The sequence below is a fragment of the Phyllobates terribilis genome, unplaced genomic scaffold (genome assembly GCF_046119375.1).
Source record: "Phyllobates terribilis strain yellow unplaced genomic scaffold, ASM4611937v1 Scaffold_11__3_contigs__length_659146591, whole genome shotgun sequence".
Classification (NCBI taxonomy): domain Eukaryota; kingdom Metazoa; phylum Chordata; class Amphibia; order Anura; family Dendrobatidae; genus Phyllobates; species Phyllobates terribilis.
In genome coordinates, this window is record NW_027362771.1 from 270,203,443 (window position 1) to 270,228,781 (window position 25,339).

The 25,339-nt window shown below is 37.0% G+C and overlaps 1 protein-coding gene across 6 annotated transcripts in view; it reads right to left on the minus strand.

The window, feature by feature from the left end:
• Positions 1-25,339, minus strand: part of PCLO (piccolo presynaptic cytomatrix protein) — a 522,320-nt gene that overhangs the window by 65,559 nt on the left and 431,422 nt on the right. For 2 of the 6 annotated variants that reach the window (XM_073652324.1, XM_073652321.1), the window contains 10 exons: positions 24,613-24,680; positions 24,075-24,286; positions 21,867-21,917; positions 21,149-21,279; positions 18,351-18,377; positions 11,556-11,649; positions 8,694-8,765; positions 7,492-7,672; positions 6,801-6,995; positions 4,595-4,774 (listed from right to left, as the gene is read on the minus strand). In XM_073652324.1, the coding sequence (XP_073508425.1) occupies positions 4,595-4,774; positions 6,801-6,995; positions 7,492-7,672; positions 8,694-8,765; positions 11,556-11,649; positions 18,351-18,377; positions 21,149-21,279; positions 21,867-21,917; positions 24,075-24,286; positions 24,613-24,680 (1,211 nt within the window). The remainder of the gene's footprint in view (positions 1-4,594; positions 4,775-6,800; positions 6,996-7,491; positions 7,673-8,693; positions 8,766-11,555; positions 11,650-18,350; positions 18,378-21,148; positions 21,280-21,866; positions 21,918-24,074; positions 24,287-24,612; positions 24,681-25,339) is intronic. The other 4 variants (XM_073652323.1, XM_073652322.1, XM_073652326.1 and 1 more) reach the window with 4 other exon arrangements.

A 25,339-nucleotide genomic window follows, 5' to 3' on the forward strand; every position in this document is an offset into this window, starting at 1 on the left:
GCTGTTAACATGCGATTTCTGAGGCTGGTGACTCGGATAAACTTATCCTCAGAAGCAGAGGTGACTTTTGGTCTTCCTTTCCTGGGGCGGTCCTCATGTGAGCCAGTTTCTCTGTAGCGCTTGATGGTTTTTGCAACTGCACTTGGGGACACTTTCAAAGTTTGCCCAATTTTTCGCACTGACTGACCTTCATTTCTTAAAGTATTGATGGCCACTCGTTTTTTATACTTAGCTGCTTTTTTCTTGCCATAATACAAATTATAACAGTCTATTCAGTAGGACTATCAGTATCCACCTGTGTATCCACCAGACTTCTGCACAACACAACTGATGGTCCCAACTCCATTTATAAGGCAAGAAATCCCACTTATTAAACCTGACAGGGCACACCTGTGAAGTGAAAACCATTTCCGGTGACTACCTCTTGAAGCTCATCAAGAGAATGCCAAGAGTGTGCAAAGCAGTCATCAAAGCAAAAGGTGGCTACTTTGAAGAACCTAGAATATAAGACATATTTTCAGTTGTTTCACACTTTTTTGTTAAGTATATAGTTCCAGTTGTGTTAATTCATAGTTTTGATGCCTTCAGTGTGAATGTACAATTTTCAAAGACATGAAAATACAGAAAAATCTTTAAATGAGAAGGTTTGTCCAAACTTTTGGTCTGTACTATATATATATATATATATATATATATACATACACACACCATATATATGACTGTACACATATATATATATATAAACCGTGTATATATATATATATATACATATATATATATATATATATATGTGAAATTTGCCAATTTTGAAGTTGAAAGCAATGGACCGCACATGAAAAAAAAAACACAACTTTAAGCCTCCATTGTTTGCAATGGTGAAAATGCAGCTCTGAAGTGGACGAGCAAACAATCAGTGAATGTGTCATCTCTACTCAATACTGTAACCTATATTGCAACTCAACAAACAAAGAAGAAACAATGGAGCACTAGCCAACTGAATGGAAAGTGAAGTGAAAATGGAGTTGGGCGCTACATAAGACAGGCCATCACTTACCGGTACTTGTTGTGGGGGTACCTGTTCTCAGTCCTCCCATTTCCCATATCACCTTCTCTCAACAAATCCTCAACCATAGAAGGTAATGATGAACATGAGTGTAGCGGACTTTCAATGTAATAGGTGGGTTATTTAGAAACTTGTGGAATAATCAATAATAAACAATACAAATAAATAAAACATCTGCATATCTATACGTTTTGTGTTTCTCCTTCATCTGGACAAAAAAATAATAGTGACTTCACGTATTTATATTTATCACGCCAATGGGGACGCCCAAAACAACACCCACCCTCCAACTGAAGAGGAGGTCACTGCTCAGGATCCTGGGAATGATGTAATGCTAATCTCATAATATCCAAACCTACTGGCCCAATGCATATAATATGACTTAATTACGAATAAGTATACCATATTGTACACAGGCAACAACTAACCTACTTAAAAACAACACCACACACAAGGCAAGTGTTTGATTGATGAATACGCATTCAAAAATATTCTCTTATAATCCACAGTCATTAAACTCTAAAGATAAATTTAACCATTGCCAAACAGTCTTAATAGAAAATCCAGTTCATTTCATGCCTGCATAGCTCCCTAAATCTAGACAGCGAGTGCTTTAATTGTTCAATAGGCGTCCCTTTCATTCTACTAGGACTCACCCTAGCGCACTAAAATAAAATGATGAGAAACACTGTGATTCCTTATTAGGGATGAGTGGACCCATGGATGTTCGAGTTCGCCGGGTTCAACCGAACTTTAATCCAAAGTTTTGTTCGGGTACCAGAACTCTACCTGAACTTGAACCAGAACCCAAATCCCAAAGAAGTCAATGGGGACCAGAACTTTGGTGCTGTAAAATGGTCGTAGTAAGGGCTAAGGGGCTGTCAGATCTCTCTCTCTCTCTTTGGGAAAAGTCCATGTTCGGAGTCCAGCACCGGACACTTTACAGTTTGGGTTCGCTCACCTCTATTGCTAATACCATGCCTAATATTAAATCTATTTTATTAAGGCGTTCCTCTAATGTAAATGTTGTCCTTTCCATATAATAAAACCCACAAAGGCATTTCAGCATATAAATAATAAAATTACTACTCTCCAAAAAGGTTGCCCCACACTCAGCATGGCCACATTTATATACTCCATTCAAATGTGCAAATAAATATTTCATTGTTCTCACCCTTTTATAGACCATTGATGGTTTATTATCCAATATGTTACTCAAATATGGGTCATTTCTAAATTATATATTTATTGAAGGTAACAGTATTTAGCTCAAAACACATTTTTGGTAGTAGATGCCAACAATTTTTAAAATTTTAATAGTAACCATCTAAAATAATGGAAAGTGAACATGACATTTGGGCAGATTTTATTACTCAAATAAACATGATAGGAGACTGGCTAAAGAAAAATTATACCTGGAACAATTGATCGAATGAGCTAAAAGTAAAGTTAAAGGGCTTAGTAGATCTAGATGTTTGGTACAGTAAGGTAGTAATAATGTTACAGAAATTAGATATAATTTGACCATTGTTATTACATATAACAATGGGAATCAGATCCCTAATATTATAAGGAAGTAATGGGATATTTTGGGGAATGACCCTTTATCTGAGTATCATATTGGATAATAAGCCATTAATGCTGTTACACACCTGTCCCATCTAAGTCAAGCTTGGCTACCTTCCCCTTTGGCCGCTGCCCTTTGCTGTGCTCCATGTCAGGCTTTTCAATATGCTGGCAGGTCTCTGTGGCATCATTTCCTAGGCCTGGAACTCTCTGCCACATGATGTTGTAATGGTTGATTCACTACAAAAGTACATGGAGGCTTGGATGATTTTCTTGAAAAATATGATATTACAGGTTATAACTTACGAGTACTAGATTTTGGGAGGGAACGTTGATCCAGGAAACTAGTTTGATTGTTGTATGTGGAGACACAAGGATTGTTTCTCCTAATATTGGGATATTAGTATGTTTCTTTTTTACTTCCTCTGAATCAACATGTTATGTTATGCTATTAGTAAAACTTGCAGGACTTATGTCTACCTTCAACCTAAAAAACTATGAAACCTTTGTATCCAAAGCTAAGGGATAGAGGTAATGGTAGAATATATGACAATTGAATACACTTGAGAGGGGCATATACATGTGGCCATGCTAAGATGTGTAGAATCATTACACATAACTAAAAAACATTTAGGAGCAACATACTGTATCTGGGTAGATATTTGACATCCAGCAACTTTTAAATTGTGGTAGTATATTGTAATCTTCTTATATGCTTGAATGCCTGGGGTAAAATGTACTGGGTGTCCCTTTTGGAGCGATATGACGGGCATATAAGTAAGTGGTGTCACTATTCAAGTTTTGTCCTGACAAAGGGGAGCCCTGGTGCACATAGACATTCCAGATATTGTAATAATTGTTATTGTTTTTTGTTGTTTATTGCACAAGTTTTTAAAGGGGATTTCTCAGCAGGTTTTTGCTATGTCATCTAAAGACAGCATGAGACTAGAGGCTCAAACACATAATTCAGAGATGTGTCACTTGTCAAAGTGCGTGCTGTTGTTTATTAACTGTAAAGGATTTATCATTAAGAGATTAACATTGCTGGACTACATTAGTCCGGCAACGCCCCCTCCTGTGATAGGCAACTCACTGTCTACAGACATTGTATATACAGAGCCTGGTGTGGGCGGGGTTAGCTTTCTCAACTCTGCTTCATTCTAAATCTAAAAACTCTGTGTAAGAACGGCTGCACCCAATAATCTAAGTAATACATCGTTGGATTCAGTTTCTCTTTGCCTACATTATGCTGCTCTCAGATGAGATAGAAAAAAACTGCTGACAGATTCTCTTTAAATAAACCACCTATTTCATTGGAACACTGCTACACTCATGTTCACCATAACCATCTATAGTCGAGAGACTGGTTGAGCGAAGGCTGGGAAATTAAAGGACAGTAGCGCTCTCCTCAGTTTTTACTTCACTTTCCATTCAGTTGGTTGTTGCTCCTTGGTTTTTTGTATGCTTAGTTGTCCATACAGCATCTAGTTTTTTTGTGGTGTCTGAGAGTGGAAGCTGCAGGCCAACCTGATTTTGTAGAAACTTGGGAATCTAGTTGAGGAGTTTTCCGTCACTCACAAATTGCGAGTTCCTTTTACAAGTTACTTTCCTACATAATGTTCATTTTTTTGGTGTGACCAGAAGCGCCTTGTCATAGCCTGTTTTATACTTTTGCATGCTAAATTGTAACTGGGAATTTATAATGCATTTATCCATCACTTCTGGTGACCATCCATGTGCTGGGCTCCAAGTTAAAAACATACATACATTACATTTTTCATTTATGGATAATCCCATTTACAATTTGTTTCAGTTTTAACGTTCTTTAAAAAGAGATCTGTCACAAATAAAGATTAGAGGAAGATGTTATCATGTTATTCTAAAATAGTTAGGTCACTTGACTTCATATCAAGCCAATCACTTGTATGGACAAGGTCCGTAAGAAAGAAACAATATTTGCCTCACCTTCTGCTTTGACGGATCCATCGGACATCGTCTTCTTGAGTGCTAGCTGGCTTTGGTCTTTGCTGTCATTTGCTGGTGAAGGCAGATTGTCAGACTGAGTTCTTTGAATTGGGAGTGCTCCTGCTATGCTGTGTCTATGCTGCTTCCTGCCATAATTAGACTGACCGCTTTTATGTGCTGCTGTGGCAGTGTGGGTGAAATGGAAACCCATAGTATGTATCCTCAGATGGAAGCAGCTTAAATGTTATTCATGCAAACAGAAGTGTTTTCTGTATTCAGATAGGTAGTGTTTTTAACACCAAAGAGACACCACATGCACAGCATTAAGGGGCTTTAAAACTGGCTGTTTCTTTTTATTGGTTTAAAAAATGTTGTTTTTTTTCCCACCATGGCTTTAATCCTGTGAGAATACATGCAAGAACAAATTTCCGCAACAAATACATTTCTCTCTCTCGGAAGGTTTTCATTTTTCATAAACGATATGCTCTAGGGTGTTGACTGCAATAACAAATAATATGTGCATTCAAGGTAGTTTACAGTAGCATCACTTAGGAGGTCTGTTACTAGTTCCAGAATATTATGTATCAGTATAAACATCTGGGATCCGTAGGCTTGGAAAACAAATGGTATTATTTACATTAAAAGTGCTTAGTGAAAGATATACCATGTGGAGCCATCGTTTCATGGTACTGTGTATATGTCATTTATTTACACAGCTGAAAAAGTAACAGATAGGAAAAAAAATCTATCATATATCGCAACACTGGATACATTTGCATTTTAGTGTTTGCTTAGATAATCTAGAAATAGATTGGCCACTATACTATGTTTTGACTTTTATTATGGTTTCCATAGACTCACAATGGCAAAAAAATACCTAGCACTTCTACAACGTACAAAAGACATGCTCTGAAGTTTGGAAAAGTTTATGTTTTTGCCTATTTTTAAAAGAAGGGGTCACCCTACATAATTTCTAGTGTTGAGAAATACTTCTGTGGCTCCTTTGTAACTTTATTCTTGATCTATGTGTCCGGTATCTCTATAGGATGGTCAGCGGAGGTGACTGAACATCACCATAGTCCTAATACTAACCATATACTCTGCTCAGATGTATTACATTTACGTATATACTGTATATTTCACCATAACTGATGTCATATTATTATTGGATAGATATATAGTTTACTATTCTGACTTTGGTTTCAAAAAATATATTTTTAGGTATATACAGTTTAGTTATAAATAAGAATAATATACTCGTGTGCATTCGGGCAGAAGAAGAATTTATATTTACTTGTGTGCAATAGGGCAGAAGAATAATTTATATTTATGTATTTTTATTCCTTTTAATTGTAAAGCTCATTTTATGCTTTTAAAGTGTATAGAATAGGTAGCAATGACCTAAACATATCTTATCAATAGCCAAAGTTTTTGGCTGAAAAAGTCTTATGGTTTTCACAGCTGATCATCATGCAGAAATAGTATGTGTGTCTAACTAGAGGTCTACTGACAATCTATAACAAACAAAATCTAAATGAAATAAAACTAGGAATAGTTCAATCATTAGATTAATTCTACATTCCATAAAAAAATACACTTTAATATATCATATACGAAGAATGTGGACATGGGCGTGCAGTGATGTTAAGCAGTCACTGAAAATGGTATGAGCAAATGTGTTTTACAAAGTTGTGACTGTGGTGGCTCAACATTTATTAGTCTTAAATATGGCTATGGTTTTCACTATAATGGTAATGTAGTTATGACTTTGTAATGTTATCTCTTGGTAATAATGCATGGCTAAACGTAGATAATGCTCACACACTTGGCATGTAGAAAGAATAAAATAGTGAATTCTGGTCTTGTCGTGACTAAAATAAATTTGAGGACGAAGAAATGACACTGAGATTGGACCTACGAGAGTCATACATGTAATCAACATTATGGGGCATACCAGACATTATACGAAATGAAGACACTTGGATGAAGAAATGAACCAATGAGGAAACAGCCAGTTTCATTAAATCTCAGTAAACAAAAATCGGGTAACATATATTAGATGTGGACAAAATTTTCACAATAAAGGACAGTTAACAAAGGTGAACAAGTAGTGACAACAAATAATGGTCAACAAGGGGGAACAGCAGGAAAAGGCAACAGATGAACATTAAGCTGCCATGCTGAGGAATTTATTTGCGTCTTTTACTTGGTTGAAGACGAAGCTGTTGGACAGCTGCTTCAGCAGCAGCGATGGCTACTCCAGCATCTTCAAGATGGGTCTGAGTGACACTGCTTTTACTTTGGCTACGTGATGGTCCATGTGAACGAAGGTGTCCCTCAGAAGAAGATTTTGAGCTACCAGGGCTGCTATGAGATTTCTCTATAGTTGGAACCGGCATATCTAAAAGTATACAGGTAGAAAGTTAAATGGTTTCAACACTAAGTAGGAAAAAAATAGTACCATTTATGAGAATTCTTATTCTCAGGTCTTGAGCTATTCTCGACCTGAGCAAATATAATATAGTAATATCTTTATATTAAATTCTTCACAAAACCGGTACTAAACTTAAAAACCTGTTGTATATTAGAACAAGTAAAAACATGAAGAAATATGCTCTTTGCTGCTTATTTATTCAAACATTTCCTCAATTACCAAAAGAGAGTAGGAGCAATAAAAAAATGGTAGATTGGTGTCTAAGACAGTTGAAATAATTCACTTTTGATTGACTAAGGACATGTTCAAATTGTCCTTTAGAAATTAAAGTATAATGTAAATTGTCTAAAGTGTGTACTTTAAAAGTATTATATTATGAAAGTTACTATAAAGACATCATTCACCAAAGATATAAATGTAAACATAGAACATTATTTAATGACTGCATAAGCTTTCCTATTACCTTTTGATGGATCTGGAAAGATTCCATGACTTCTGCTCTTAATGACTGATGGCTTTGGTACTTGTTGACTGCTGTGACTGACGTGAGACTTGGCATGGTCAATACTTTCACTTTGCTCCTTCAATGGGTACCATCGTGGCATGTTATCAAGATAGGAGGCATTTGATAAATCTATTAGTACCTAAAAACAAAACAATGAGGCAAATACTTAGTTACACTTTAGTTTCTGGAAATATTATATGAATGGGTATTTTTATTATATAAATATACATTCCTTTTGCATGTATACTACATATTTTAATCTTATAATATATACATAAAATGATACACTCACAAAAGGCATTTTTTTAAGGCTTGCAAGCCTCAGGAATAGATGCATCGAAAGTCAGGAAAGTCGAGTTACCTCTGTAGTCAACCCTATGGTACCTTAAGCCTACCATGCAAAGCTCTTCAGGAGTGGTTTTGAGCATTGTATGGTTGATTTGGAAGTAGCATCATCGTATATAAAGCTTCATTTCTTGCTGTTGCTAGCAAATTTATGTAACAGATGCATATGTTTTTTGATGAGAGTATCACCCATCAGATATTACTTTTTAATTAAGTAAATGCTATGTGCAGTAATCCCCATTTCCAGTGCCATGAAGATGGGAAACCTCGGTCACTCCCTCTGCCGCTGCAGAACAGCAACGGAAGATGTCGGCGCAGGGTGCAGTCGGGGACCAACTGAGAGGTTCGATGTGATGTGGCAGTGGACTTTACACAGTCTGATCAGAGTGTTAACTAAAATTCTTGTGTTCAGTTTTGTACACTTTTGCTAAGCTGCCATGGATCTATGTATAAGTTTTGGATGTGAGATCCATGTCTTTTTCTACAGTTATGTTATCTCTTCTGTTAAGACTTGCAAGCACCAGTAGTAGATGCATCATCAACCCGCTAGCACCCAAAACCAATCATGGAAAGCTCTGCAGAAGTGACTTTGAGCATTGTATGGTTGCTTTGAAAACAGTATCATCCTATCTAAAGCTTCATCTCTCGCGGTTGCTGGCAAATTTATGTAAGAGATGTATCTGTTGATGAGAGTATCACTCATCAGATACTACTTTTCAATGAAGTAAACACTGCGCGTAGTAATCCCCTTTTCCAGTGTCACAAAGAATATTTATCTTGGTAAACGTAGATCAGATGAAGATCAGTTGTCTTACCTCACCAAGAAAGTCATTGGAAGAGAATCTATCGTAATCCCATACAGTGACTTCCAATGTTTTTTTCTTCAGCTGTATCATAAATTAAAACACAATTAATACAATTTTACACATGGTCAATAGTATAATAACATTTTCACAGGTTGCTTATTTATGAATCTGCTGGAATCTTGACTGCTTATTTTATATCCTTTTAAAGAACCAAGGACCAATCCACATGTAGCAGGAAAAGATAAACAGATTTATATATAGTGTAAGAAAGCAGGAGGTAAGGTCCTGGATGGCAGATATGTTCCACCGTGGTGGTTGGCTTCGATAATATAAAGTCTGTACCAGTACTAACTACGTTAGTGAGAGCATTTTAGTTTGACTGGATTTGAGTCCAGGATTTAGGAGCAACCAAAAGAGTCTGGGTGAAAAAGGTTGTTCCTATAATCCAGCCTGGGGTTTACAGGCCTAATAACAGCAGCTGGGTTAGCTCAGCACAGTAGAGTTGTGTTGAAACTGAACAGAGGTGTTTGTTTGGTGAACGCGTTTAATAGTACTTGGGCTAATTCTGCCTGGAAAACCGAGGTTGGTGAGTATGCTACATTTACTTTGTTCACTGCACCTGAAGAAAGGACTATTTTTGTTATGCATTGGTACTGAAGGAAGGCTCTTTTAGTTTTAAGCTATAAAGTTTATGATGGACAATAAACCTCATGCTGTTTCTATATAAAAACCCTTTGCATGTGTCTGTCCAAGAGGCTACCGTAGAGCTGAAACCCTATAATAGACTTGTGGGGAAAGATTCAGTATAACTTGTATTTTAGTCATTTGAAACCCTTCTCATTCTGAACCTTTCAGTCAAATAGGTGACCGTATTCACTGACTGACAGTCCTCTCTGTATGTACATTTGTACAAAGAAGGCTGTGAGTCACTGAACAGGACCGCCCCCTTAATTACATAGACCATAATAAGTAGAGATGTAAAGAAAATTCAAGTTATACTGATTATTTACCACAAACCTACAGTATACAGTTGTGCTCAAAAGTTTACATACCCCATCAGAATTTTTCCTTTTTGTATCCCTTTCCTGTGTTATACGGTTCAACTACCTTTTCCTGTAGATCTGTTGACAATTCTTTTGCTTTCCCCATGACTCACAATCCAGAAACGTCATTGGCTGGATGAAAGATGCAAGAGTCTGTCTGGACCCTAGAAACTCACTCAGCTTTTATGCACACACACTGATTACAAGCAAACAGGTCACAGGTGAGGATGTTACCTTTAGTAGCCATTTAAACCCATTTGTGTCAAATTCTGTGCATGTTATCCGGCCAAAATCACCAGGGTATGTGAACTTTTGATCAGGGTCATTTGGATGTTTTTGGTTGTTTTTGGTTGTCATTAAGATTTAAAAAGAGAAAACACAGTAGTTTGACAATAAATGGCTTCACCCAACCAATAACCGTGAGTGGAGAAAAAGTTTTTTTGTTATCATTCATATTCTCTGAAACAAGGCCAAGAAAGGAAAAATTCTGCCAGGGTATGTAAACTTTTGAGCACAACTGTATATCAATTTGCTCATCTGCTTCTACATTATATCATGCTGTCTGCAGACTGGACTCCATTTTCATGGTGACAGGTTCCCTTTAAATAATGTTGTGATACAGTGACCACTCTTATTACACTAGAATGGACGCAGCAGTCAGAATTAATTGATATACTAAAAAATATAGTATATTTAGTAAGCTTTCTGGTTAACGTATATGTCTGTACTGCACATTTTGAGGACAATGTTATTTTCTATAGATACATTTTTTAACAAAAACTTTTATGTAGTTATATTTGCCTATTAAGTGAAATCAATTTCTTAAAATAGTGAATTCAAATTGTGAAATGTTTAGAGATGAAAGTGTTGGTTCTTATCACATAATTAGCTGACGCCTTCACACATCAAAACCACGCTAAAATGAAAATAGAAAGTGAAATATAAATATTATAAATTATACTGAAGGAGCACGTACACGGTGCAAAAAAATATTACCTATACCGGCCTGTGTATAATATTTTTTTACGACTTTAATGAATTTTGCACTTGGGTATGGGGTAGAGCTAGAATTAGTCAGTGATGTACCACTTTGAGAGGAATAAAAAAGAAGAGGGAATTAAATTACAGTGGGTGCGGAAAGTATTCAGACCCCTTTACATTTTTCACTCTTTGTTTCATTGCAGCCATTTGGTAAATTCTAAAAATTTCATTTTTTTTCTCATTAAAGTACACTCTGCACCCCATCTTGACTGAAAAAAACAGAAATGTAGAAATTTTTGCAAATGTATTAAAAAAGAAAAACTGAAATATCACATGGTCATAAGTATTCAGACCCTTTGCTCAGTATTGGGTAGAAGCACCCTTTTGAGCTAGTACAGCCATGAGTCTTCTTGGGAAAGATGTAACAAGTTTTTTACTAATGAAATGTATGTAAACTTTTGACTTTGCAGTAATAAAAATGCCTTAAAACATTCTCTCTCATTTTTCCGGCATTTGGCAAATATTAAAAATGATGGTAATCCTAATTGACCTGAAATGGGAAAGGTTTATTAGGATTTCATGTCAGATGTTGAGAAAAACATGCATATGTGTCTTTTTATATAGTGTATGTAAATTTCTGGTTTCAATTGTATATAATATAAATAGTTAAAAAACACAAATATTAAGTAGATGACAGTGAAAGGTTTGTTTTGTGAATATTTCCTATTCATCTAAAGAATTTTAAAAAATGACACCTAAAGATATACCGTACATAAAAAGTCTGGGTATGTAACAAAGACACAAACTCTACTGAAGAACAAACAATATAATATCTAACTCCACAAACCTGCTCCATGGAGATACTCTTGTAAATCACTGTTTGATTCCATTCTGGGTTTAGGCTTTTTTGCACATATTTTGTTCTTCTCTTGTATTCAGCACTAAGGCAAAAATAGAAACGTCATAGCATTTCACTTAACATTGTGACAGATGTAAGATGTGATGTCTCTGCTTTGTTTGACTTTCTCCAATTTTATATTAAATGAAAAAGTTAATTTAAAAATGACGGTGCCTTATTTAATATCAAAACTATTTAGAGCATTATGACACACATGGGTCATGGTATAGATTGTGTTACGGTGATTTTAGGGACACCTTCCAAATTTCTGATCCTGGCTATTAAACCCCTTTCATGCCAAGATAAATAGCAACTGTGGCATTTAAGGCATTTGATAAACAAGTGGTCCCCCCCTCTGGCATCAGTGGTCTGTAATCCAATTAAGGAATACTTATGGGCTAACATGGCAGAAGGGTGTCTATCAAATGCCCCTGGGTGGGCCATAATCAATCACCAAGTAGTTTTACTATCAGTTAAAAACTGACACTGGCAATACTGCTTTATATGACAAAGGATTATGCAAGTGATAAAGCAAGACCAATGATTTAAGTACCTAGTTAATATATATTAGATAAAATATAAATTGGACTTAAAGGTGATATGGTATAATCACGAACAAAGAATAAATAAGTCCTAAGGGCTAAAATTACCAAGCTTTCACTACCCTTTGGTGAAATGTTGGTAACTTTTGTCCTTAAAGGGTAGCTAAGTTTTCAATAAAAGTTAAAAAATGCTGCCTATTAACTTGTTCTCACATTATCTTCAAGGTTCATCCACTTTCTCCGCAGTCATGGCCTTATTTCCAGTGCCTCTGCTCAGCATTTTACAATCCTCTTCACTGTGAGGCCTTGCCAGTACTATTCTAAGTCTATGTGCACACGATGCAGAAATGCTCCGGATTTTTTCCTGAGCGTTTCTGCATCTACCTGGCAGAAAAAACGCATGCGGATTGTACATGCATTTTTCCTGCCAGGGACATGCGGATGTGAAGCGTTCTTCACATGCATTTCCACATGCGGATTGTCAAGCGCTTACCAAGCGATTTTAGCATCACTTGGAAAGTGCTTGACAACTTGGTCACACTATATACATCCATGCAAACGATCCCTGGTGGATTTAGGGTGTTTTTAGGGTTGCTTTTCAGGACATTATCTATTAAATACACATAAGTTCTTAGAAAGGACAGTTACAATTTAAGACTATTTTTTTTATTTATTCAAGTAGCACAGGGCACAAAAAAGTAAAATCAAGGTTAAAGATAACATTTAAAATATTCAACAAAAGTAAATGATTCTATAAAAAAATAAATGATTGCACTCCTTTTTAATTATTGTTTAAAATTAGTTAATTAAAAAAAATATGAATTTTGATCCCGCCAGAGCCATGACAACATATAGAATATAGTTAACCATTTATTTATAATTCACAGCATAATGCATAAAATCCACATGGCAGATTTGCTAATCAAAAGCTTGATAAAGTAAAGTCTATCAATTACATCTAAAATTATGCTAATAAATTGTACAAACTTTGCGGCAGGCCCTGGTCTCAAGCTTTGATTTTGCTCTCCTAGCAGCCCTGATATACTTTCCGTCTCTAAACTCAGAAACAAGATTCCACATTGTTACCACTGATGTGCCCAACTTCCAGAGTGAAAGGATATACATTTTGAATCAAAAATACACTTGTCATAAATACACATGTAGCAGCTGTCAATATGCCTCAACCATCTAAGCTATTTGTATAGTAAGGCCGTTCTTTATATATATATAAAAAAAGGATAAATGATAATTACGTGTGGGGATAAAAAGGAAAGCACATAAAAGTAGTCAAAAAGCAAGGTAAAGGATGAGGGAAAGATGTAAGAAACATGCTTGGGGGTAATTTAAAAATAAGTGTTAAAACAAAGGGGGAATTAGACAGACATCATTTTAAGAAAATAAAACTTTCACAAGGCGTTAAAGTGAATCAATCAGATGTATTTCACACCCAGAACTATTTATATACGCATGTAGCTCTTTCAAATAAAAATACAGCAATTCCTTTATATGGCCAGTCCCTTCCTCCATTACTGAGAAATCACCGTTTGAATTGATACGCAACTGGCTATGGTAGATCTGAAGCCTCTGGCACTCCAACTCTACTTCCCCGCCCAGCGCATGCTTTGTCTGAAGTCACACAGCATTAGAGGCTGTCAGTCACGTAGGAGGAGGCGGCGCTCTGCAGAAAATAGAGCTGGAGTGACAAAAGCTTTAGATCTACAACTGCATTTGCATATCAGTTTAAACGCTGATGTCTCAGTAATGGAGAAACAGACTGGCCAAGTAAAGGTATTGCTGGACTTGGCTTTGAAAGAGTTAAATGCATATATAAATAAGTTGGGGAGTGAAATCCGGCCGACAGATTTGCTTTAAATAGTTTTTTGCTTTTGTAGCCCTGTAATTGCAGTTTTATCAAACTATTCAGCCTATCAAATACATACTTCAAATGAGATTAATATATAGGATGTAATTCAAAGAATGAAAATAAAAGCTTGAATTATATGCTACAGTGCAGAAGAATTTCTAACATGAAAACACATTTTTTGCTTGCATGCAACTATTCATTATTTTGCCACAATAATATGTACTATATCATAGATTTATGTTATTTTGACTGTGGTAGGGCAGGTTTTTAGTATGATTTAGATAATGATGAAAAAGTACGCTGTACCCCAAATAGGAGTAAATGGGGACACCTTTTATGAAAAAAAACAGAAATGTTTATTTTTTTTATATTTAGACTCAAATTTTTTTTATTAGTTAGAAAGTTTACTCAAGATAAAAATATGCAGTGCCCGACAAAGATGAAGACTTCCCCTCACATATACTATAACAAACTGTGGAATCCAGTTTTACCATTAAAACCACCATGCAACATACTGTACTTAAAGGGGTTCTCTATTTTTATCGAAAAAAAGGTTTTATATATATAAATGCCACACAAATATTGTTTAGATATTATACAGATACAGTCTGTTTAATGGATTGTTGTCAATAGTGTTGTCAATCGTGTTGTCAAGCGTGTGTAATTGTGAGTAGTAAGGTCCAGCTTTATCGGTCTCACAGGGTCTCGTGAGAACAAATACTTTCAGTTGCTAAATGATTTAATTGACAAGAGAAAGTAGTAATCAATTGTTCATTGACCAATCTTGAATCAAGGTTAGAAGGTATCAAAATACATGAAGAACCACTTAAGGAGGTGCCGGCAGCTCTCCTGACATGTTAACAGGAAACTCTTCTAGTCCTTATTTAATTCTGGAAAACTCTTCCTGCATTGTGCCAATCCTCTGTAATTACTCTATGGAATATATGAACAATTTAAAGGGAATATGTCACCTCTTCCTCCAAAAAAATATTCCTGAAGATGGCTAATATTTTTTTCTTCATATATTTATTTCAAGTGTAGAAAATATGAATAATTACATTTTAAATGTTCATATTTTCCACAGTTTACCAGTAGCGAGCAGCTATTTACCTTTGCCAAAAAAGGCAATGGTAATGAAAAGTGGTGTTACAATTGCTGCAAAGATGGGCTGGCATTGCTCCCACAGGTGTGAAGTAACTGTTCCCCTCCCTTTTTGGGTGTGTGCATAAAGTTTAGAATTACAGTGCATCACCAATTTGTTGGTGAATACAGTGAGATTCACGTGTCGATGAGATCCTGTGCTCTGTGTAATCTGTGGGCCGCCGCAGTCCATATAAAATACTATCTGAAAGCTGGATGGATCTACTCATTATCGCATCCCACCGATTGTGCATAGGACACGATCCGATCAAAGCCACCAATCCACCGTCAGGGCCCAATTATAATAAATCCCTGTGTGCGCTAGTCACTACCTGTATACTCGGAAGCCAATGGTTGAAGAATAGCTTCCACTTACAGGTTCTGGCCAAAAGAGGATGAATGGAGCTCAGTGCATAGAGCTGGGCCAAAATAACAGCATCGGCAGGCTCCCCTTTCTGATGTGAACTGCGCATGCCAAAGTCCTAATGATAAACCTTACCTCTGACATTTTAGGAGATACTAAGGGGTGGTTATGACTTATATTATTACTACAAATTGCAATACTTTGGATTTATTTGATTTTGTATATTTATAAGTCATACCTTTTATATACAGAGTTATATGTATAAAGCCTGCCATACGCATTGGATGGATTGGCTAATCATTCAGCCAAGTGATTCTGTGTTCTGAATGAAAGAGTTGCTGTCAGCAAGGAGGTGGCTTATTCCCGTGAGACAATACGATCGGCAGTCTGACATCGGACATGCCAGATCAATATTTCCCCCCAAAAACAAATTGTCTGGGGCTCTCATACACATTAGACTGTTGGCAGAACCTCTTGATATCATGGTTTTAGCTGACATTAGACTAATCTGTATGGCGGCTTAAGGACAGGTTTACACCATCTAACTTGTGGCGTCAAACTTGTTTGCTGACCGGCGGCATTTAAAAAACCTGTTTAGACAGGCAAACTGCATTTTCTATGATCGGTTTAGAGAGTTCTGTGTGCATGGACTGACAGTATTTTTGGCAAGACATGTTTACACAGGACAATGAGCTGCCAAGAACGATGATTTTTAAACGACTCAAAAATCATTTCACCTGATGAACGAGCCTTTTTCTCATTTGGCATTTGCCTGGCAGCCTGTTTACACTGCCTGATTATCGCAAAATGAGAGTTTCTAGGAATGCTCATTCACGATAATCGACTAATGTACATCCAGCTTACAGTTATATGAAAAAGTTTGGGCACCCCTATTAATCTTAAGCTTAATGTTTTCTTAAAAATGGTGTTTTTGCAACAGCAATTTCAGTTTGATATATGTAATAACTGTTGGACACAGTAATGTTTCTGCCTTGAAATGAGGTTTATTGTACTAACAGAAAATGTGCAATCTGCATTCAAACAAAATTTGACAGGTGCATAAGTATGGGCACCCTTATCATTTTCTTGTTTTAAATACTCCTACCTACTTTTTACTGACTTACTAAAGCACTTTTTTTTGGTTTTGTAACCTCATTGCGCTTTGAACTTCATAGCCAGGTGTATGCAATCATAAGAAAAGCTACTTAAAGTGGCCACTTGCAAGTTGCTCTCCTGTTTGAATCTCCTCTGAAGAGTGGCATCATGGGCTCCTCAAAACAACTGTCAAATGATCTGAAAACAAAGATTATTCAACATAGTTGTTCAGGGGAAGGATACAAAAAGCTGTCTCAGAGATTTAACCTGTCAGTTTCCACTGTGAGGAACATAGTAAGGAAATGGAAGAACACAGGGACAGTTCTTGTTAAGGCCAGAAGTGGCAGGCCAAGAAAAACATCAGAAAGGCAGAGAAGAAGAATGGTGAGATCAGTCAAGGACAATCCTCAGACCACCTCCAGAGAGCTGCAGGATCAACTTGCTGCAGATGGTGTCACTGTGCATCGGTCAACTATACAATGCACTTTGCACAAGGAGAAGCTGTATGGGAGAGTGATGCAAAAGAAGCCATTTCTGCAAGCACGCCACAAACAGAGTCGGCTGAGGTATGCAAAAGCACATTTGGAGAAGCAAATTTATTTTTGGAAGAAGGTCCTGTGGACTGATGAAACCAAGATTGAGTTGTTTGGTCATACAAAAAGGCGCTATGCATGGCGGCAAAAAAACACAGCATTCCAAGAAAAACACTTGCTACCCACAGTAAAATTTGGTGGAGGTTCCATCATGCTTTGGGGCTGTGTGGCCAATGCCGGCACCGGGAATCTTGTTAAAGTCGAGGAACGCATGGATTCCACTCAGTATCAGCAGATTCTTGACAATAATGTTCAAGAATCAGTGATAAAGTTGAAGTTACACAGGGGATGGATCTTTCAGCAAGACAATGATCCAAAACACCGCTCCAAATCTACTCAGGCATTCATGCAGAGGAACAATTACAATGTTCTGGAATGGCCATCCCAGTCCCCAGACCTGAATATCATTGAACATCTGTGGGATCATTTGAAGAGGGCTGTCCATGCTCGGTGACCATCAAACTTAACTGAACGGGAATTGTTTTGTAAAGAGAAATGGTCAAAAATACCTTCATCCAGGATCCAGGAACTCATTAAAAGCTACAGGAAGCGATTAGAGGCTGTTATTTTTGCAAAAGGAGGATCTACTAAATATTAATGTCACTTTTCTGGTGAGGTGCCCATACATATGCACCTGTCAAATTTTGTTTGAATGCAGATTGCACATTTTCTGTTAGTACAATAAACCTCATTTCAAGGCAGAAACATTACTGTGTCCAACAGTTATTACATATATCAAACTGAAATAGCTGTTGCAAAAACACCAATTTTAAGAAAACATTAAGCTTAAGATTAATAGGGGTGCCCAAACTTTTTCATATAACTGTATGTGTTAATCAAGTTACTATAGATGGACTTCCTGAATGACAGAAGAGACTCATAAAACATTAACTCATATCTTCCATCCATCCTGTTAAATGTAAAAAAAAAATTGGGACAATGGTTTTAACATAAACTAATAGGATAACATATTCCACTTAGTTTACAAAGGCAAAAATGGAGAACCCCTTTAATCCTAAAATGTCTACAAATAAAGATTTGTAATACATTTTGTAAAATTTGTCAAGCAGTGTTGCTTTATGTGTGTTTTTTTCATGCAAAGTCATATAGTTCTGTTTTCGATAAAAAAATAAAGTTAGACTCTACCTGGCATTCTGGACAACCATTACTTGACTGTAAGGACCCAGTGAAGGGAAATGACATAAAGATGAGAAAGCATAGGAAGCAAGCAAAGATAAAACAGGAGATACAAGTGAAAGACATAAGACACATATAAAGGTAAACATAATTCCTTTCATTCCTGTTATGGCCAGAAACGTATTGCTTAGGAACATGACGTAGACATAGCTAGATACAGTATACACTGTTGGAACATACTGTGCTCAAGATTGAGGAAACATTGACAAAATCAAATCAAATAAAAAATAAACATGCTGGTATATAGCCTCCGAGTTGCAAATTGGATGACATTTTCATTTTATTGTTTGAATATTGGATGTAAGGCATATCTTCAGTAATAGAAAACTTATAATATGTCATATAGTTATTTGTGATCCGGCCTCTGAGACTCGCAAACGTCTCTAGAACAATGGTACTAAAGCCCATAGCAGCTCTGATCCACTGATATCTCCTAGCTTAACTTGGGAAAACTAAGCTGGCCCAAAAACTAACGCAAGTCGATCAGCGGGTTTAGTTCCCCTAGGTAGAGTCACAGGTCCTGTGGCCAGTTTCATTCTAGTGTATAGTGCAGGTCTCAGAACCTTGTACATTACTAATGATACCTTGTCTTTATGACATATTAGATGTTTTCTATAGCTTGAGGTAGGCATAGAATAATACAGTTACAAGGCTCTAAATTTACGTAGATAGAATACAAATAGATTTGCAGTCCTGAGGCTTTATCACATTAAGGGAGAGACATCTTTAAGAAGGTTGACAAAAGACAAAATTATATTACGATTACTATAGCTTCCTATGGATCTTTCTGTTGTGTTATATGCATTTGATATGCAGAAATATCTGAGATTTGAATACCCTTTAAGTGATTTCAGTATGCTCTAGAAGTTTTCAGTTCACCCAAAAATACTTTTTAAACTACTATATGATAATTGGGAAATACAATTATTATACCTCCATTACATATATCTAGTTGCGATCCCCCCATCGATTGGAAATAATGTTTATTAGCTAAATTAGCAATGAAACAAGAACAATTTAAATAGCTGAACACAACTAATATGACAAGTGGTTTCTCCATATTCAAAACAAATTTGCCACTTTTAATACTACTGCAGTCATTATAACCTGCTGCAAGTGTGACGCAGAGCCAGACACCGGTTTCTCCAGGATTGATGAGGACTCTTAATCCACTCCTCATGGACAGTGGTCTCCAGTTCGCTAAAATTCTCGGGTCTCATTTTGCAACAACCCTCTTCAAATCCCACCAAAGATTTTCTATGGGGTTTAATCCAGACCACTCCAGATTCTTTGAGGACTTCTGAAAGTAAGCCATGATGAACTTTGATGATATACCTGGGTTCCGTAAAGCTGACTTTTGCTGCACTTTTGGGTCAGTAGAGGTATATGTCTTGGAGTTTGGACATGAAGTATGCTCCTTACTGTTTAAAAGCTGAAAAATCAGTGCCTGTTGCCAACAAATCTTTCTGCGAGTCTATTGCAGTCACTCGAGGGTTTTTGATTGCCTGCCTCCTCAGGAATCTGGTGGCAGCTGGTGATACCTTCCCTTTTCTATCAAGATCAGGTAGTCTAGCCAGTGCTGATTTACCTTTGAATTTGCCAGTTATGCGTCCTGGTGTATCTCTAGGAACATTCAATGTTATTATATCTTTTTGTATCCTTATTCCTTGTCTTAACTTTTTAGACTGCTTTTTTGACTTACCGATATTCCGATGTCTCACACGACCATAGTCATAGACTTTCCGGGCGTCTCATACACCCTTAGCCATTGAGTGTGCTTTATGACTAAGAGCATGTGAGATGCCTGAAACACATCAGAGTTTTCTTTTACAATAATGTGGGAGTTTTAATGTATTTCAAATAAAAAAAATCTGGATTTTGAACTATTTAAATTGTTCTTGTTTCATTGGTTTATTGCAAACAGAAAGTCAGTTTGTTTTGTTAATAAACATAATTTGCCAAGTTGGGTTTAATAATTTTTATAGCAACTGTGCAATGCAAATATATAATTATTTACTAACAAGAAGTGGAAAATTGTAAGTCGGGTTTTTAAGAATTTAAATGTTAGTTGTAAATTGTGCAAGAATTCTATGCCTTTACCTAATTCCTTCCTAGTACACTATTGTGCCACATACATAACATTAGCATCTAATATTTGTCAAATGTATAAATACTTTATCAGTGAGTCTAAGGGGGAACGTTTCCTCTTGTGGAGAGCGCCAAGTCAGCGTAAGGAGACTTATAGGCCATGCAATGCTCCTCTGGGTATTTAAATATGCAAATAGCCTCTTCAGAAAGGAAGAGGACAGGAACTCTATTGGAAGTAGCAATCCTAAATGTCAATATCAACCTACATGTCTTAGGATAAGAAGCCAAACCAGAATCTCCATTTGCAAACTTATCTTATCCTAAGTCACGTGGCAAGGTCCTTTTAAAGGGACTATATTGACTTTCAGATTGCTAATTCCAATAGGCTAAATACAAGACACTTTACTAGGAATTCTGTCTTCTAAATAACTATATCATGTATTTTTTATATTTTTTAACTATTTCATAGAACATCTTGTAATATATTTATTATAGTAACAGATGGTCAGCTCCAATGCATTTACACAAAAACTGACTATTTTTTCCTTGCTTTGAGCCCTGTTTTCCTTGATTTCTCAGTTTCAATGGATAATCACAGTTAAACAGTCAATATCTACGAAATATTTATTCAGCAGAAATAAAAGTTATATTCAGCTTACCCTCTTCCAGGAAGAAGATATACTTTCACAAAAGGATCTGAATAACCGTTGTTATCTCTAGGAACAAGATTCCTTGCTTGGAGTATGTGAATTATGAGATTACCAAGATGCTTATCATAATTAACTTGAAGCTATAAAACACAAAAAACAAAGCTCCCATACTAAAATGCAAATGCATTACAAATAGCAAATAACGTTGTACATGACAAATCAAACAAGTCATAATGCAATGAGCAAGAGTTGGTATTTTCTGGCATGGATTAGCTACTGCTATATATCCATGTCAAGAAAAGGAAACCAGTGGGGAAATGACGCATATAATTTATTCTGAATGTACCATCATTGTCAAATTAAGATTGTATTTCACCTGTGGCTTTAAATAGCTTAATTGTCTACATAGTCGTGTAATGAGTCTAAAAAAAATAGTAATATTTTTGTTCAAATGACAAAAAAAAAAGTTTTTAAGTAGGGCAGTGGTTAACAATGTAGCCTTGCAGTACTGGGTCCTGGGTTCAAATTTCTTTAGGATGACATCTGCATGTTCTCCTCTTGTTTAAGTGGGTTTCCTCCATGTACTCTGGTTTCCTCCCACACGCCAAAGACATACTGATAGGAAATTAAGATTGTGAGCCCCAATGGGGACAGTGATGATGATGTATGTAAAGTGTTGTGGAAATCAATAGCACTATATAAGGGAGTAAATTAAATAAATTAGTACCTGGATTTCGCCGGTGATGGGATGGGAAGGTGCTTTCACAGCTTCAGTAGACTAGAAAAAACAAGAAATGCTAAGCAACTAGAAAATCAGATGTTTAGATAGTTTTACATTTAGTTTTACATTGAGGTTATTGCATTTCAATTCTCACACAAGAACACAGTTGCTCAGTCATTAGCATTGTTGCGTAACAGTGCTGCATCTGACCAGCATCTGCATGGAGTTTGCATACACTTCTCTTGTTCACATAGGTTTCCTCTGAGGAAAATCGTTTTCCTCTCAAACAAAATAACGAGTTGATTTGGAAATAGTCAATCAAATGCCTCCTTGATGGTACTGCAAAATGGATAAGTTTATTGCCTGTATTTCTCAGCATGAGGACACCAAGACATTGGCAATGTTGAGGACTGTACACGCACTGGTTGGCCAAGGAAACTTAGTGCAGCAGATGAATGACACATCATGCCTACTTTCCTTCGAAATCAAAAGATGTCCAGAAGTGCCATTAGCTCTGAACTGGCAGCAACCAGTGAGACCCAGCTACGCACAACGACTGGTGGAAGAAGTCTGAACAGAAGTGGTCTTCATGGTAGAGTTGCAGCTAACTGTCAAAACGGAAACAAGGCCAAGCAACTCAACTATGCGCAAAAACATAGGAACTGGGGTTCAGAAAATGGCAACTGATGCTCTGAAATGATGAGTCAAAATGTGATATATTTAGCTGCAACAGAAGGCAGTTTGTTCGCCAGAGGGCTAGAGAGCAGTACAATAATCAGTTTCTGCAGGCAACAATGAAGTATAGTGAATGTCCCTTGCAAGTTTGGGGCTGCATTTCAGCAAATGGAATTGAGAATTTGGTTAAGATTAATGGTGTCCTCAATGCTAGGAAATACAAACAGATACTTATCCATTCTTTCAATTACATCAGGAAGGAGTCTAAGCTGAGATCTAAATCTGCGCCACCTCCGACGACTATTTTCCTGAAGCCCACTGTTGGGAAATCAATGTACAGAGTGGGGACTCCGCTCCTGCCTCACCGCCGAAATTTTCTTGAAGCCCATGGCCTGCAGCCTTGCACCGCCCGGACACCCCCTCCTCCCAACTAAGGGTGCACAGCATCGCTCCACTCCTGCCTCCGCACGCCAGCTTTCTGCAGAAGTGACCCTACTTCCTGTGACACCGCTCTTCCGTCCCCCTTCCCCCGGTAAGCTAAACTCGGACTATAAGACTGAATTTTAGTTTAACATTAACATTTATTTATCCTATTTTCCTCTCCAAAATTTGGGGTGCGTCTTATGGTTCGGTGCGTCTTATAGTCCAAAAAAATACGGTATAAGATATATGCTTATATTAGAACCTCATTCTAAAATACCATCTTAGAGTCTCTGTTTGTAGGTATACACATTAAAAACATTGTAACTATACCCTTATATTTGCTTTCATACTTGCTACTCTCGAAGGTGGAGCACTGTACATGCAATCCAAGACCTCACTACTCATATATTGTACAGGAGATAAACAGTTTTTATAGAAACTACATTTGAAAATGAAAGATTGTTGCACGTTGTGAATCGCTATGCTACATGTATACCATGAATGTTCATATGCAAAGTTATATGAGGGCCAAGTTACACAAATAGCTCTGCAGTTCTTGGTAACGGCCACTACACAATGAACAGCGCTGTGCGGTTACTGCTACATTCCCTTTCTAGATTCAGTCATTTGAGTCAGAAAACAGATGATCTGCTGGGGTGCAGGATGGAGGACTACCACTGATCTGATATTGATGATCCAAAGAATAGGTCATGAATATTATAAGCCTGGACATCGCAGATGATACTAAAGAAAGAAACAGTGACAACCATTTACAGAATATATTACGGTATACTACTTCCAAATATTTGAAATATATTTTTAAATGTTCAGGGTACTCCGAAGATCAGGTCGGGACATTTTCCAGTTTACATTATTTAAAACCATCTGTTTCCTATATTTTGACTGCTCATTCAATACAAATCTTGTGATCCTGACAATTAGAAAACCTGCAATAAAACCAAGTTTAAAACAGTCAGTAATTTGTACAATCGGCTTTGTAGCGCTACACACGTTTCTTCCCCATAGTTGGACTACAAGCTGGAATGTTCTATGCAGTCCTCACACCTACTTCTAATTCTACACTTCTCATCCATTCAACCATCATCTTGGAGTTACCTTGCTGCTGTGCCTTTTCTTGCTTACAGAAGGGGAGCCCGGTTGTCCAGGACTGGGCACTGCACTGGAGGCTGCTGATGTTGTTCCTGAATGGATATATGAGCCTTTCTCCATTGCAGAAGAGACAGCAGAAGGCGTCTGCTGCTGGGAAACCTTCTGGAGTTCAGCTGCTAGTTGTTTAGGATCCACTCCAGGGGACTTTGTTTTCTCTACTGTAATGAGGCATAACGGCATAACGAACACTCAAATAATTGACACACATGAAAGTGAAGGAATTGGATAAAACTAGAAAAAATATGCTTCTTTTCCAAAAACGACCACTTTTGTCCACAGGCTTTTATTGAAATTTAAGCTCAGCATTGTACAAGTGAATAAGGATGAGCGGTAATGTCAGACACAGCCTATAGACAAGAGTGAAGCTGTTCCTGGAAAAAGAGAAGACTTTTTTCTTTTAGTTTTAAACGTTTCAATTTGTGGTTTGCTCAACTACTTCACTAAGAAGCAATTAATTTATTATATTTTCATCTATATTTCTTACCGGCCTTTCCTGGGTCATGCAGCTCTAAATTCTGTGGAGTTGCAGAATTCGATAACATGCTGATGTCCCTGAAAGGAAAATGAAAATATGAGAAAGAGGCAAATAATGAGAGTGGAAGGATCTAACATGAGGTATAGAAGCAGTGTAGTAATTGTAATTAAATACTGTAGTTTAAACATACAGATCTAGTAAAGGTTACCTTGACTCAGATAACACATCACCGGGATATCACCGCACAAAAAGTATAATTCAGCAACTAACCTGACATTGGTTAATGGCTAGTGCAATGTTAAATGGACTCTGTCAGCGCAGAATGACTGTTCAAACCAAGTACAGGCGCTTGATGCACACTTGTCATAGTCACCTTCCACCTGCTTTTTTTCCTTCTATCTCCATCTCTCACCTTGAAATCTCTGGCATTATAGAGCCAGCGAAGGGGAGAGGAAGATGGAAACCAAGTAAGTGGAAAGGTGCACTTAAAGAAGTTGTCCAGGTTTTTTTTACAATGTCCCCAATGTATCTAGTGTAATGCAGCAGCTTGCGGCATTACTGTAATGGTCCAGGATGTGTTCTGGCTGACCATGTACCTCTCCCTCAGGTGACTGATCACATGACTGTGACATCAGCACAGGTCCTGTATGCACTGAAGGATATATAAATCTTGGTGCTTTTGAAACAGTGAAAGGCGTGAGGCCTGTTCCCTGTGTGTGGGACACCATTAGCCTGG